This window comes from Bufo gargarizans, chromosome 4 (genome assembly GCF_014858855.1).
Source record: "Bufo gargarizans isolate SCDJY-AF-19 chromosome 4, ASM1485885v1, whole genome shotgun sequence".
In the NCBI taxonomy this organism is placed as follows: domain Eukaryota; kingdom Metazoa; phylum Chordata; class Amphibia; order Anura; family Bufonidae; genus Bufo; species Bufo gargarizans.
Window position 1 is genome coordinate 47,478,095 of NC_058083.1, and position 13,625 is coordinate 47,491,719.

Genomic DNA, 13,625 nt, shown 5'->3' on the forward strand with positions numbered 1-13,625 from the left:
TTCTTCTGGACTTTTTTTTATTGGTCTGGTCCTGGACTGATTACCATAAGGGGTCTGAGTATATTTCGGGGATGTGACCTGGGATCTAATATTAATGTCGAGAGTCTGATATTAACGTAGGGATCTTGGGTTTAGTAAAGGGAGTATGAATATATATATAGTAGGCGTCTAGTATGGAATCTGTTACTCTGTTACTATAGGAGTCTGGTCTTGGGACTGATATTAATAAAAGTGTCTGGTTTGGGGTATGATAATTTAGGGGTCAGGGGAATTAACAAAGGGAGTATCACTATGGTTAGCGGTCTATTCTGGAATATAGATGTTAGTATAGGGTGTGTGAATATATTTAGGGGGTCTGGTATGAGATTTGATATTAATTTAGGGGGTCTGAATACATTTTTAGGAGTCTGCTCTGGGGTTTGAAATTAATTTAGGGTTCGTGCCTGGGGTATAGATATTAATATAGAGAATTTGTATATATTTATGGAGTCTGGTCTGGGTCTGATAATGTAGGGGGTCTGAATATATTTAGCCATGTCCTTTTATATAGGCCACATCTCTCCAAAAGGCCACTCCCATGTTTGTGAGGACTGGGTGTTCTAGCACCACCCTGTGAAGGGCTCTCCCTGGTGGAGATCTCTGCTAGTATTGAGCTAATCAAAGTCCACGAATCCCAGCGATGACGTCATCACGGGCCGCGTGTGACTTCGTTGAATAATGTCGGTAGTTGACTTTTAAAATAGAAAACCACTTGAAAACGAACTCTGCTTCGGTTCCGACTAGTACCTCGGAAGTCTAATCACATGCGACTTCATGAATAACTAACTTCGGCTCATCTGAGCCCATACATTCTAATACTGTATGGAGACAGATCTCCACACAGTATTTTTACGAAGTTTTGAACAAAGCGACTTTGGATGAAGCATCCGAAGCTCGCTTTGCTCAACACTAGAGTGGACCATTCAGTACTACAACCCCCATCATTAAATTGCATCCTAACAACCATCATGGGTCCACCAATGCTAAGAGTCTTACTTACAGAAAAGTCAGCGTCTTCAGCCCGTAGGTGGTCTGCTATGTAGTGTACTCCTTCTAAAGCTTTTAAAATACTTGGTGACAGCAAGAAATTAGGTTCCACGTTGTCCACTTTGCTCTGACGAGGGGTCTGACACTGCCCCCCAGGCACTGGCTGGTTATAGTCATAACGATACTGAAGACTGTGATTGTGGCTGGAGATGTGGTGCACCTGGCAAGGTGGCATCTCAGCCTCCGGTTCCCCCCACTTCTCGTCCACATCTGTCTCCATCCAGTATTTGGACGTGCTAAGTTTAAGTTCGGGAGGGTCATACTGTCTAAAAATCTGCTCTACAGGAGTTGGTGGCCTCTTCATGAACAGCCACCTTGGAATGTGATCCAGAAAGACAGAACGCACCCAAAGAGGCATTTTGTGAGTACTAGGTGACCGGTGGTGGACATTCAGCACAAACACTGTGATGACTATGGAGAGTGTAACGAATATCATGGTGAAGAGCAGGTACTCCCCAATCAATGGGATCACCAGTGAGGTGGAGGGGATGATCTCAGTGATCAGCAGGAGGAACACAGTAAGAGATAAAAGTACCGAGATGCACAATGTGATCTTCTCCCCGCAATCCGAAGGAAGATAGAAGACCAAGACGGTAAGGCAGGAGATCAGAAGACACGGGATGATTAAATTAATGGTGTAGAATAAGGGCAACCTCCGAATTATAAAGAAATAGGTGATGTCAGGGTAAATCTCAGTGCAGCAATCATACTTTTTAGTGTTGTACGTCCCAACAGCGTTGACTATGGCCCACTCTCCACTCTCCCAGTAGTCCTTCAAGTCCACGTTTCGTTCCATGCTCTCCAAGTCAATGTTTGCTTTGTCATATGTCCATGATCCAAATTTCATCTTGCAGTTCTGCTGGTCGAAAGGGAAGAAGGTCACATCGATGCTACAGGAGCTCTTGTAGATGGCAGGAGGAACCCACTGCACCTTCCCGGTGTGAGAGAGGTGAGCTTTAGTCATGTGTGTAATGGCAAACTCCCCGTCTGCACTGTTGGAAAAGGGAAAAAAATCTATTAATGGATGCGTATTTTGTTTGCAAGATTTTATTGGAACATGCTGGAATACTGCTCCTATGTGTATGAATATACTATAATACTGCCTCCTATGTACAAGAATATGCCTACCATAATACTGCCTCCTATGTGCAAGAATATAACTACCATAATACTGCCTCCTATGTGCAAGAATATAACTACTATAATACTGCCTCCTATGTACAAGAATATCACTACTATAATACTGCCTTCTATCTGCAAGAATATAATTACTAGAATACTGCCTCCTATGTACAGGAATATACAGTAACTACTATAATACTGCTCCTATGTACAAGAATATAAATACTATAATACTGCTCCTATGTACAAGAATATAACTACTATAATACTGCCCCTATGTACAAGAATATATTACTATAATAATGCCCCTATGTACAAGAATATAACTACTATAATACTGCTTCTTTGTACAAGAATATAACTACTATCATACTGCTTCTTTGTACAAGAATATAACTACTATCATACTGCCCCTATGTACAAGAATATTACTACTATAATACTGCCTCCTATGTACAAGAATATAACTACTATAATACTGCTCCTATGTACAAGAATATAACTACTTTAATACTGCCTCCTATGTACAAGAATATAACTACTATAATACTGCTCCTATGTACAAGAATATAACTACTATAATACTGCCTCCTATGTACAAGAATATAACTACTATACTACTGCTCCTATGTACAAGAATATAACTACTATAATACTGCCTCCTATGTACAAGAATATAACTACTATAATACTGCTCCTATGTACAAGAATATAACTACTATAATACTGCTCCTATGTACAAGAATATAACTACTATAATACTGCACTTATGTACAAGAATATAACTACTATATTACTGCCTCCTATGTACAAGAATATAACTACTATAATACTGCACTTATGTACAAGAATATAACTACTATATTACTGCCTCCTATGTACAAGAATATAACTGCTATAATACTGCCTCCTATGTACAAGAATATAACTGCTAGAATACTGCCTCCTAGGTACAAGAATATACTATAATGCTGCCTCCTATGTACAAGAATATAACTACTATAATGCTGCTCCTATGTTCAAGAATATAACTACTATAATACTGCTCCTATGTGCAAGAATATAACTACTATAATACTGCACTTATGTACAAGAATATAACTACTATATTACTGCCTCCTATGTACAAGAATATAACTGCTATAATACTGCCTCCTATGTACAAGAATATAACTGCTAGAATACTGCCTCCTATGTACAAGAATATACTATAATGCTGCCTCCTATGTACAAGAATATAACTACTATAATACTGCTCCTATGTTCAAGAATATAACTACTATAATACTGCTCCTATGTACAAGAATATAACTACTACCTGATCAAGGAGGAGATGAATAAGGTGAGGGAAAAGGTTAAGGAGCTGCAGACATCCTCAGGAGTGATGAGGAGAGATATTGATGGGATAAATAAAAGAGTAGAAGCTTTAGAAGGTGAAAAGAAAATCCTGTTAGAGAGAGTTACCACAATGGAGGATAGATCCCGGAGATCAAATATGAGATTAGTGGGATTTCCGGAGGGGGTGGAAGGAGAAGATATAACCGGGTTTATCCAGCAGTGGCTGACGGATAGTTTTGATAAAAGTACCCTGTCTAAATGGTTTTTAGTTGACAGAGCACATAGAATCCCGGGAAGACCACCGTTAAAAGGGAGTCCACCCAGGGCCATCTTAGTTAAAATCTTAAGCTCCAGAGATAGAGACGTAATAATGAGGGCAAAAAGGAAGATGCAGACAATAGAGTACAATGGCCGTAATATAGAAATATATCCAGACTACTCTAGAGCAACGCAGGAAAAGAGACGTGAATTTAGAGAAGTAAAGAGGAGGTTAGCAGCCGCCCAGTTACAATACTCCTTGATATACCCAACTAAGTTACGCGTAATATATCACGATCAAGTTAGTTTTTTTGGATCTCCAGAGGAGGCCGCCGAATGGATGGACTCCAAGGGAATCGGATCATGAGATGGCCTGTGGAGTGGGTGAGGGGGGCGCGGGGGGGGAGGGAAGGGGGCGTAGAGTAAGAGGAGGGGGAAATGTTCTATTTCGCCAACCAGCAGGGGGGGGAGGGAGGGGGTAGGGGTGGGGGGGAAGGAGGAGGGGATATGGGAGGGATGGTTGTCTTGATGGGATCACTAAGGAAGATAAGAATGAAAATACAGGTGGAAGGCACACATGAGTAGGATCTTAACATGGAATGTACGAGGTCTGGGGGATAAGGCTAAGAGGGTTATGGTTTTTGACATGGTTACTAGACACCTCCCAGCAATTGTGGGACTAATGGAGACACATAACACTAAGGATAAGACATACTTATTAACACGGAAATGGGCCAAGTTCCAGTATCATTCATGTTTCTCTACCTACTCATGTGGTGTCAGTGTATATATTCACCACAAAGTGGACTACCTTCCACTAGATCAGAAGATCGATGATAGGGGCAGATATGTGTTCCTCCATGGCCAGTGGAATGGGAGACGGTGCATTCTAGCCTTTGTTTATATACCCCCACCATTTTCACTATGTGTTATTAATAGCTTAGTGGAGTTTGCAGAGTTGCGAGGTAAATGCCCAGTATTGGTAATGGGAGACTTTAACTCCGTTATGAACAGCTGTTTAGATAGATACTCTGTGATACCAAATGATAAATATGGGACAAGCCAACCAACACTTCTCAAAAGAATATCACAAGAATTGCTGTTAATAGATGTATGGAGGCATTTGTATGATGATAAGCGAGCGTACTCATGGTCTGGTTATGGGAGTAAAATCATGTCAAGAATTGATATGGCATTAGCTAGCCCAGAACTGGTAGAGCAGATATCGAAAATGAGGTATGAGGTGAATAGTATCTCAGACCACTCCCCAATCTGCCTGACACTTAAAACAACGGTTAAACCTAAGGGTAGAGTGTTTCGGCTAAACCCACATTGGCTAAACCTGATAAATAAAGATGAGAGTATTAGTGACGAGATAGCGGAGTACTGGAAAATTAATCTTGGATCGGCACAAATAGGTTATGTATGGGACGCATTTAAAGAATACCTACGGGGCATCCTTGTTGGCAGAATTCAGGGCTTAAAAACTGAATTCGCCAAGAATGAGAGGGAGTTGGGTGAAAAAATAAAGAAACTAGAGCAGAAACTCCTGGTTAATAATTCACCTGAGACGACGGCGGAGTTAGAAGAGTCTAAGATTTCTCTAAATAATTATCTGGAGAACAAGGCACAACAAAGAGTGTTCTTTGAGGGGGCCCGTTATTTTAGGGAATCTGGGAAACCAGGTAGACTGCTTTCCACTATCGTACAGAATCAGAGGGGGGACGGTAGAATTAAGCGAGTTGAGAGGAGAGATGGGGTGATGACATCCAGCCCGGGAGAAATTGAGCAGGAATTTGTTAAATATTACGGGGACCTCTATGCCTCGGAGGGAGTGGGGGACTGTGGAGACATAGAACACTTTTTGGAGGGGGTCTCGCTCCCTACTCTCTCCGAGGAGGACAGGGAGTATTTGAATAGACCAATAGAACAGGAGGAATTACGTGATACCTTGAAATCGATAAAGGGCAACTCTAGCCCCGGGCCGGATGGTCTCCCCTTTGAGATATATAGAAGATACGGGGAGGTTATCCTCCCTGTACTCCTGCGGGTCCTTAAGGAATCCATGGACGGGGGCGAACTCCCGGCCTCCCTGTCAGAGGCTGTAATAACCCTGATAGGGAAAAAGGGGAAAGACGAGAGTAAGGTGGACTCGTATCGCCCCATCTCTCTTCTCAACACGGACTATAAAATATATGCCAAATTGTTGGCAAACCACCTAAAAAAAGTGATAGGTAAGATAATACACCCAGATCAATCGGGGTTTATACCGAAACGCCAGGCTCAAATGAATATCCGTCGGGCCCTCCTTAATATCCAGATGAGTGGGGAGGGTGCCCACTCCCTCCTGTCACTGGACGCAGAAAAAGCGTTCGACAGGGTGGAGTGGGCATACCTCTGGAACATAATGCGGGAGCTAAACCTGGGGGACAAATTTATTGGCTGGGTGCAACTACTGTACCAACATCCGAAAGTAAGGATTAAAATCAACGGAGAGACATCTGAATCGATGGTGTTGCAAAGGGGAACTAGGCAGGGGTGTCCCCTTTCACCATTACTGTTTGCCATCTTTATCGAACCATTAGCATGCAAGGTACGATCAGATGATAACATCAGGGGATTCGGGAGTCGGGGCGCCTCAGATAAAATGTGTTTATACGCGGATGATGTCTTGTTTTTCTTGAAAGGCGGGGCGTCGACGGTTCCATACCTGATGCGAACTGTAAATGAATTTGGTCATATCTCCGGCTTCAGGGTGAATTGGATGAAATCAGTGTTACTTCCAATTGGCTACGAAACCAGGAGAATGGATCTTAATGGTAAAATATTGAAACCCACAGATGCACTGGAATACCTTGGAATCAAAATTAGCGCAAGGATCCAGGAATATACAGAATTGAATCTGGCCCCGCTGCTTAAAAGGGTTAAAAATAAAATAAGTATTTGGCAAAAAATACTGATAAGACAGGTAGACCGTATAGCTATTATTAAAATGATTTTGTTGCCGCAGGTCCTCTATGTTATATCTTCATGCCCTGTCTGGATAGGTGATCACCTTTTTAATGTACTGGAGGGAATGATAAATGATCTTATATGGGGGAAAAAAAGGGTCAGGCTCAAACAAAAATACTTATGGCTTGATGAAGAAGATGGTGGCTTGTCCGTCCCCTGCTTCAGAGGCTACTATTATGCATCCCAGCTACAATGGCTAATGATAGAGGATGATAGCCTACGTCAGTACCTAGTGGGCGAGTTTGCAGGTCTCCAATATAATATCTTTAGTGTCTTGGAAGCCGGGATATTAAAAATAAAGGGTAAGAAGTGCCCGATTAGTAATATGATGCACTTGATATGGTTGAATGTTAAAAAATTATTGGGGATAAATTACTCATTAAAGATTACCCCACTATGGGGGAACATAAACTTAGGTGAGTTTCAGAAGTTAGAGGATTATGTATTTTGGGAAAAAAATGGTATTAAGTTTATTTCACAGATTGAGATAACAGGAAAACTTAGGACATTAGAAGAATTAGGACTTAGTATAAAACTAGACACCCTCACACGCTTTAGATATTTTCGGTTAAAACATGCATTTGACAGCACTGAGAATAAATCGTATTTAATCACTAAACAAGCAGAATTTGTAGAATTTTGTTGTCTCAATAAGGGGACCAAAATATCAATATCACAGATATATAAAAAAATTAAAAAGGGTTTAAGGGGAGTGATAAAGTTTAATAGTGAACAAAAATGGGCACTAGAAGTTGACCCTAATACGTTAGATTGGAGATGTATCTATAAAAGTATAAAAAGAAGTACTGTATCGAGTAATTTTCGATTGATACAGTTCTTTATCGTCCACCGTACCTATATCACCCCATGGGTGCTGAGTAGGATGTATAAAACAAGGGACGCTAGATGCTGGAAGTGCAGGATGGATAATGCGGATTTCACCCACTTGATCTGGCACTGCCCCCTAATGCAGGACTACTGGACTCAGGTTTTTCGGGAGCTGACCAGATCAACAGGGTGTTCAGCCCCAATGGAGATCGCTATAGCGGTGCTTGGACATATCAGGAAAATAGGTCTCGACATAGAAATAGAAACGAAATGGGCCAAAGGATTAATGCTGGCGCGGGTGGTAGTGGCTAGGGAGTGGGGGGCGGTCACACCACCAAACATCGAAGCGTGGAAGAACTTATGTGGGAGGGTATGTAGATATGAATATGCCGGTTCCTATAATTAAATGGAGGATGTGGAGGAAGGAAGGAAAAAATTTGTGGTACCCATCAAGACAACCATGGGGGGGTGGGAAGGGGAGGGGTTATATTGTTTTTCTTGATCTTTTTTTTTTGGTTATGTATATGACATGAGGAAAGAAACAGGACAGGGATATATTCTAGATGTCTAAGGATAAGTGACTAACAAATGTATGTGTAGATACAGGAATTAGCATTGCCTATGTCCTGCTGTATTACTGTTTATTGTCATGTCCTGTTTCTGAACTTTTTAAACATGATGAAGGAATAATAAAAAAAAATTATTGAAATATAAAAAAAAAAAAAGAATATAACTACTATATTACTGCCTCCTATGTACAAGAATATAACTACTATATTACTGCCTCCTATGTACAAGAATATAACTGCTATAATACTGCCTCCTATGTACAAGAATATAACTGCTAGAATACTGCCTCCTATGTACAAGAATATACTATAATACTGCCTCCTATGTACAAGAATATAACTACTATACTACTGCTCCTATGTACAAGAATATAACTACTATAATACTGCTCCTACGTACAAGAATATAACTACTATAATACTGCTCCTATGTAAAAGAATATACCTACTATAATACTGCCTCCTATGTACAAGAATATAACTGCTAGAATACTGCCTCCTATGTACAAGAATATAACTGCTAGAATACTGCACTTATGTACAAGAATATAACTACTATATTACTGCCTCCTATGTACAAAGAATATAACTACTATAATACTGCACTTATGTACAAGAATATAACTACTATAATACTGCCTCCTATGTACAAGAATATAACTGCTATAATACTGCCTCCTATGTACAAGAATATAACTGCTAGAATACTGCCTCCTATGTACAAGAATATACTATAATGCTGCCTCCTATGTACAAGAATATAACTACTATAATACTGCTCCTATGTTCAAGAATATAACTACTATAATACTGCTCCTATGTACAAGAATATAACTACTATAATACTGCTCCTATGTACAAGAATATAACTACTATTATACTGCTCCTATGTACAAGAATATAACTCCTATAATACTGCCTCCTATGTACAAGAATATAACTACTATAATACTGCTCCTATGTACAAGAATATAACTACTATAATACTGCTCCTATGTACAAGAATATAACTACTATAATACTGCATCCTATGTACAAGAATATAACTACTATAATACTGCTCCTATGTACAAGAATATAACTACTATAATACTGCATCCTATGTACAAGAATATAACTACTATAATACTGCCTCCTATGTACAAGACTATAACTACTATAATACTGCCTCCTATGTACAAGAATATAACTACTATAATACTGCTCCTATGTACAAGAATATAACTACTATAATGCTGCCTCCTAAGTACAAGAATATAACTACTATAATACTGCTCCTATGTACAAGAATATAACTACTATAATACTGCTCCTATGTACAAGAATATAACTACTATAATACTGCCTCCTATGTACAAGAATATAACTGCTAGAATACTGCCTCCTATGTACAAGAATATAACTGCTAGAATACTGCATCCCCAGGCACAGCCACTGCAAAATATTCTGAGATACACCTGATAAACAATGAAGAGCCCCTTTGATGGGTGGATATTGAGGAGTTGGACCCACACCGATCTGACACTAAAGACTAAATGGACACATTTCCTAGTCTCATACTGCAGTTAGTAATCCAGTGACCGGATGATGTTGGTTCTAATTTGATAAAGGTGGAAATATTGACTGATTGAATATTTTTACATGTTTTGTCCCTTTTTTCTTACATTCCTTCATGGACTTTATTGGTTTTGATCTGATTTTACTTTCTGCTGTGCAGTAAATTAATTTCTCCTTCAGTTTCCAGGACCCATCCCAGGACATAATTTCTTATCCACAGAAGACTATTCTTGGCCACTTATTTTAAGCAGCACGGGATCTGCTGATTTATAAATCACAGTTGAGTCGGAAGGAACAAAATGAGTTTTTCCGAAAATTAACCAATTTGCTTCGAAAGACAAAGATGTATCTGACACAACATAGAAACAAAAATCAATTTCCAAATAGCTGCAGCATCTGGGAGAGTATATTACAGTGATCCATTGTTATTACCTATGGTGGCCTGGCTGCAGGTTGTTTAACTATGACAGGGGACTCTGTGATTGGGGGGAATAAAAATAAATTGAAAATTGAAATTTTTTAAGTAGAACACAAAAAGTTAACAAAAATGCTGCATGGAATCCAATAGTCCACACTTTCTGCACTATGCTGGACCGATAACGTTGTGTCTCTGCCCCTTGAGGGACTACTGAACCTAGAATTATTTAATTATGCTGCAATAACTTTCAAAACCTATAGGAGGCACTGTAAGGTAAATCCAACTCATGTACTGTAAAACAGTGTTTTGTAATGACCAACCTAGGGCATGCTGGGAATTCTAGGTTTTCATATGCTGAAGACCCAAAGGTTGGAGACCACATACCATAGAACACCTGTAGTATAATAAGATGAGTAGTTTTAGACAGGATTGGACTGGTAATCTGCCCTACTAGGCATATTACTGGTGAGACGGTTGTTTGGGGGGATGCGCAAAAGATGTCAAAGCAGAAAATTAACAGATAATGTAAGCCCTGCTGTATAAGTGCAGTTTCCGAGGTTTGAATGGCTGAAGGCCCTATAATGATATTCTCACAATAAGTCCTTCAACCAGTGAGCAGTTCAGAAGGAGTCTGGAGGAAGAACTGGAAAACATGAAAACTCCCCCTCGGACCCTAGGATCACTTGTGCTACAGGCCAGCAAGTCTGAAGGGGCAATTATTAGAATGGGGATGATGATGCTGCCAGTGGGAGATGGGTGGGTAGGGGACAATGCTGCTTTTAGGGAGGGAGGGATAGGAAGGGGACAATGCTGCTGTCAATGAGGGACAGGTAGATAGGGGGATAATGCTGCACTGTGGTATTATTTTGTGATGCCCCGTGGTATTTGATGCTGCGGTGGAGAACTTCTGTGCTGGTAGGTAGTATTTATTTGTATTTTATGCTGCACTGTAGCATTTATTTGACACTGCCAGTGATGTATTTTGTTCTGCCTTGTGGTATTTGATGCTGCTGGGGAGATACTTTGTGCAGCCAGTTTTTTTGTGCCACTCTTTAAGTATTTTGTGCTGCACTATGATTTTCTTTGGCGCTGCTGAGGAGGTATTTTGTGATACCCTGTGGTACAAGGCACTAATAGTGGTAACAAATGTCCTCCATTGTGTGACTAGGTGTTCCTACTTTCCACTTGTATTTTCCATCTTGTGTTGATGATGTGGTTTATGTAGACGAGGCGAGTGGTAAAAAAAAAAAAAATCGCCACTGGGTGCATTGTACTGTATGTGAGCTGGTGGGGTATATTTTCTAGGACTTTTTAATTCCAGGCTCGTCCTGGCTATTGTCACTTAATTAGCTCATTAAGGCCTGAAAAACCTTCCAAAAATGGCCACTTTGGACATGTTTCACAAATCCATCCCGATGAGGTCCACTTTATGAGGCAACTCTACAGGTAATAGGATGGATGAATGGCTATAGGCCATTAACGTTGGACCCTGAACCTGGTGCTTTAGGGGAGCCAACAGTCACCATTAGCATTATAAATGTCATGAATCAGTTATGGACACCCAGGATCTGAAAGTTCTACCTCTGAATGTAGAGTATACAATACTGTGGAAAAATATGCACCCCATTCTAGGTGTCAAACCGAACAAAGTCTTCGGTTCATCTTTATTGAGGAACTAGCAGACGGACCCGGCTTTGCTCGGGTATATTTCTATTTAATTTAATGTTTGTGTGTGTCGTTAAAAGATAGACAGTATCCACTATAACCGTGACATCTTCAGTACCCTGGCCCTTTAACAGTGACCTCCACAGCGGCCGCCCATTTATTAGTGACCTCCACAGTACCCCATCTCGTTAACAGTGATTTCCAAAATAACCCGACCTCTTAACAGTGACCTGCACAGAGCTCCGTTCCCTTAAAATGTAACCTCCACAACATCTCGCCCCCTTAAATTACCTCTACAGCACCCCGCCCCTTAACACTGACCTCCATAGCAGACCGTCCCCTTAATTGTGACCTCCACTGTTCCCTGCCCTCTTAACAGAGACTTTCACAGTGCCCGCCCCTTTAACAGTGACCTCCACAGCATCCAACCCCCTTAACAGTGATTTCCACAACACCCTGTCCTCTTAACAGTGGCCTCTACAGCAATCTGCCCCTTAACACTGACTTCTATAGCGGATTGTCCTCTTAACTGTGACCTTCACAGCTGCCTGCCCCTAGGGTGGCCAGAGGTCCGGTTTTAGGTTGGACAGTCCGGCTTTCAGACTCTCTGTCCTCCGTCCAGTGCAGGGCCTAGACGGACACAGGGATGTCCTTTTGAACAGCTCACTCTCAGACAGCAGCACTGTGCTGTCTGAGTGTGAGCTGCAGGAAGAAATATCAGCCCAGCAGCTGATATAAGTAGATTTTTACCTTCATTTTTTCAATCCCCATTGGCTGTGGAGTAGGAGGGACCATAGACTAACGGGTTGGGGCATGGCTTAGCAGGACCCGGGAGCAGGGTTTTTAAGTCTGTCTTTTGAGGGTGGCCTGAATGGACACCCTACCTGTCCCCTAAACTGTGACCTCCACAGCACTCCGCTCCCTTAACAGTGTCATCCACAACGCCCTGCCCCTTTTAAAACTGACCTACAGCAGTGAAAAAAAAATGGCTGGGTTGTAATGGAAACCTGGTGTAAAACTGTGTGTATGTGGAAACTAAGGGCCTGCGAGCTTCTATTGGCAGATAAGGGTCATGTGACCAGGCTTCTATTGGCTAATGCATTTTCTGAGAATATCTCAGAAACGGTTAGTCCTAGAGAGCCGAGACCTAGTCTAAAACCTTCCCGGACACCTGATGTACCTGTGTGCCAAATTTCATGATTGTAAATGCAACGGTGCGGATTCCTTTAGCGGACACACATACACACATACACACATACATACACTCACTCAGCTTTATATATTAGATGAACTGCAGAATATGAATTCATTTAATACTGAGAGCAGATGAATCCCTCCGAACCACTGGGCGACAGGTTCCAGGCGTCCGCAGAGCTGCAGTTTCTGATACCTTGACAATTAGCGCCTTCACAATGCCACAAATATGCCATGATGGATTATTATATCTGCTAAATGTGTGGCGAGCCAGCCTAGCAGGATAATTGCTTTGTTATGTAAACCGCCGGCACTGAATGGAACTGACAGGCTTCACGCCCGCTCTCTGTGATCTGAACTCATTAAGCCACTAAATTAATGTGACATTCGATAGATCAAGGCAATTCATTCCTTCTAAAAAAAATAAAAAATATTAATGAGCTTATAGGAGAAAGACACATCCATGTCTCCCCACGGGACTGGAAAAAGGGGCAACTGCCCCCATCTACTGTCCTTCACCGCCCCATCTACACCATGCGTTACACCTGATATCCCCAATCTGATGGTGACGATACTGA

General features: G+C 41.1%; 1 protein-coding gene across 2 annotated transcripts in view; it reads right to left on the reverse strand.

The window, feature by feature from the left end:
- CHRNA2 (cholinergic receptor nicotinic alpha 2 subunit) overlaps positions 1 to 13,625 on the reverse strand; it is a 121,976-nt gene that overhangs the window by 29,503 nt on the left and 78,848 nt on the right. For both annotated transcript variants that reach the window (XM_044291797.1, XM_044291798.1), the window contains exon 6: positions 1,040 to 2,078. In XM_044291797.1, the coding sequence (XP_044147732.1) occupies positions 1,040 to 2,078 (1,039 nt within the window). The remainder of the gene's footprint in view (positions 1 to 1,039; positions 2,079 to 13,625) is intronic.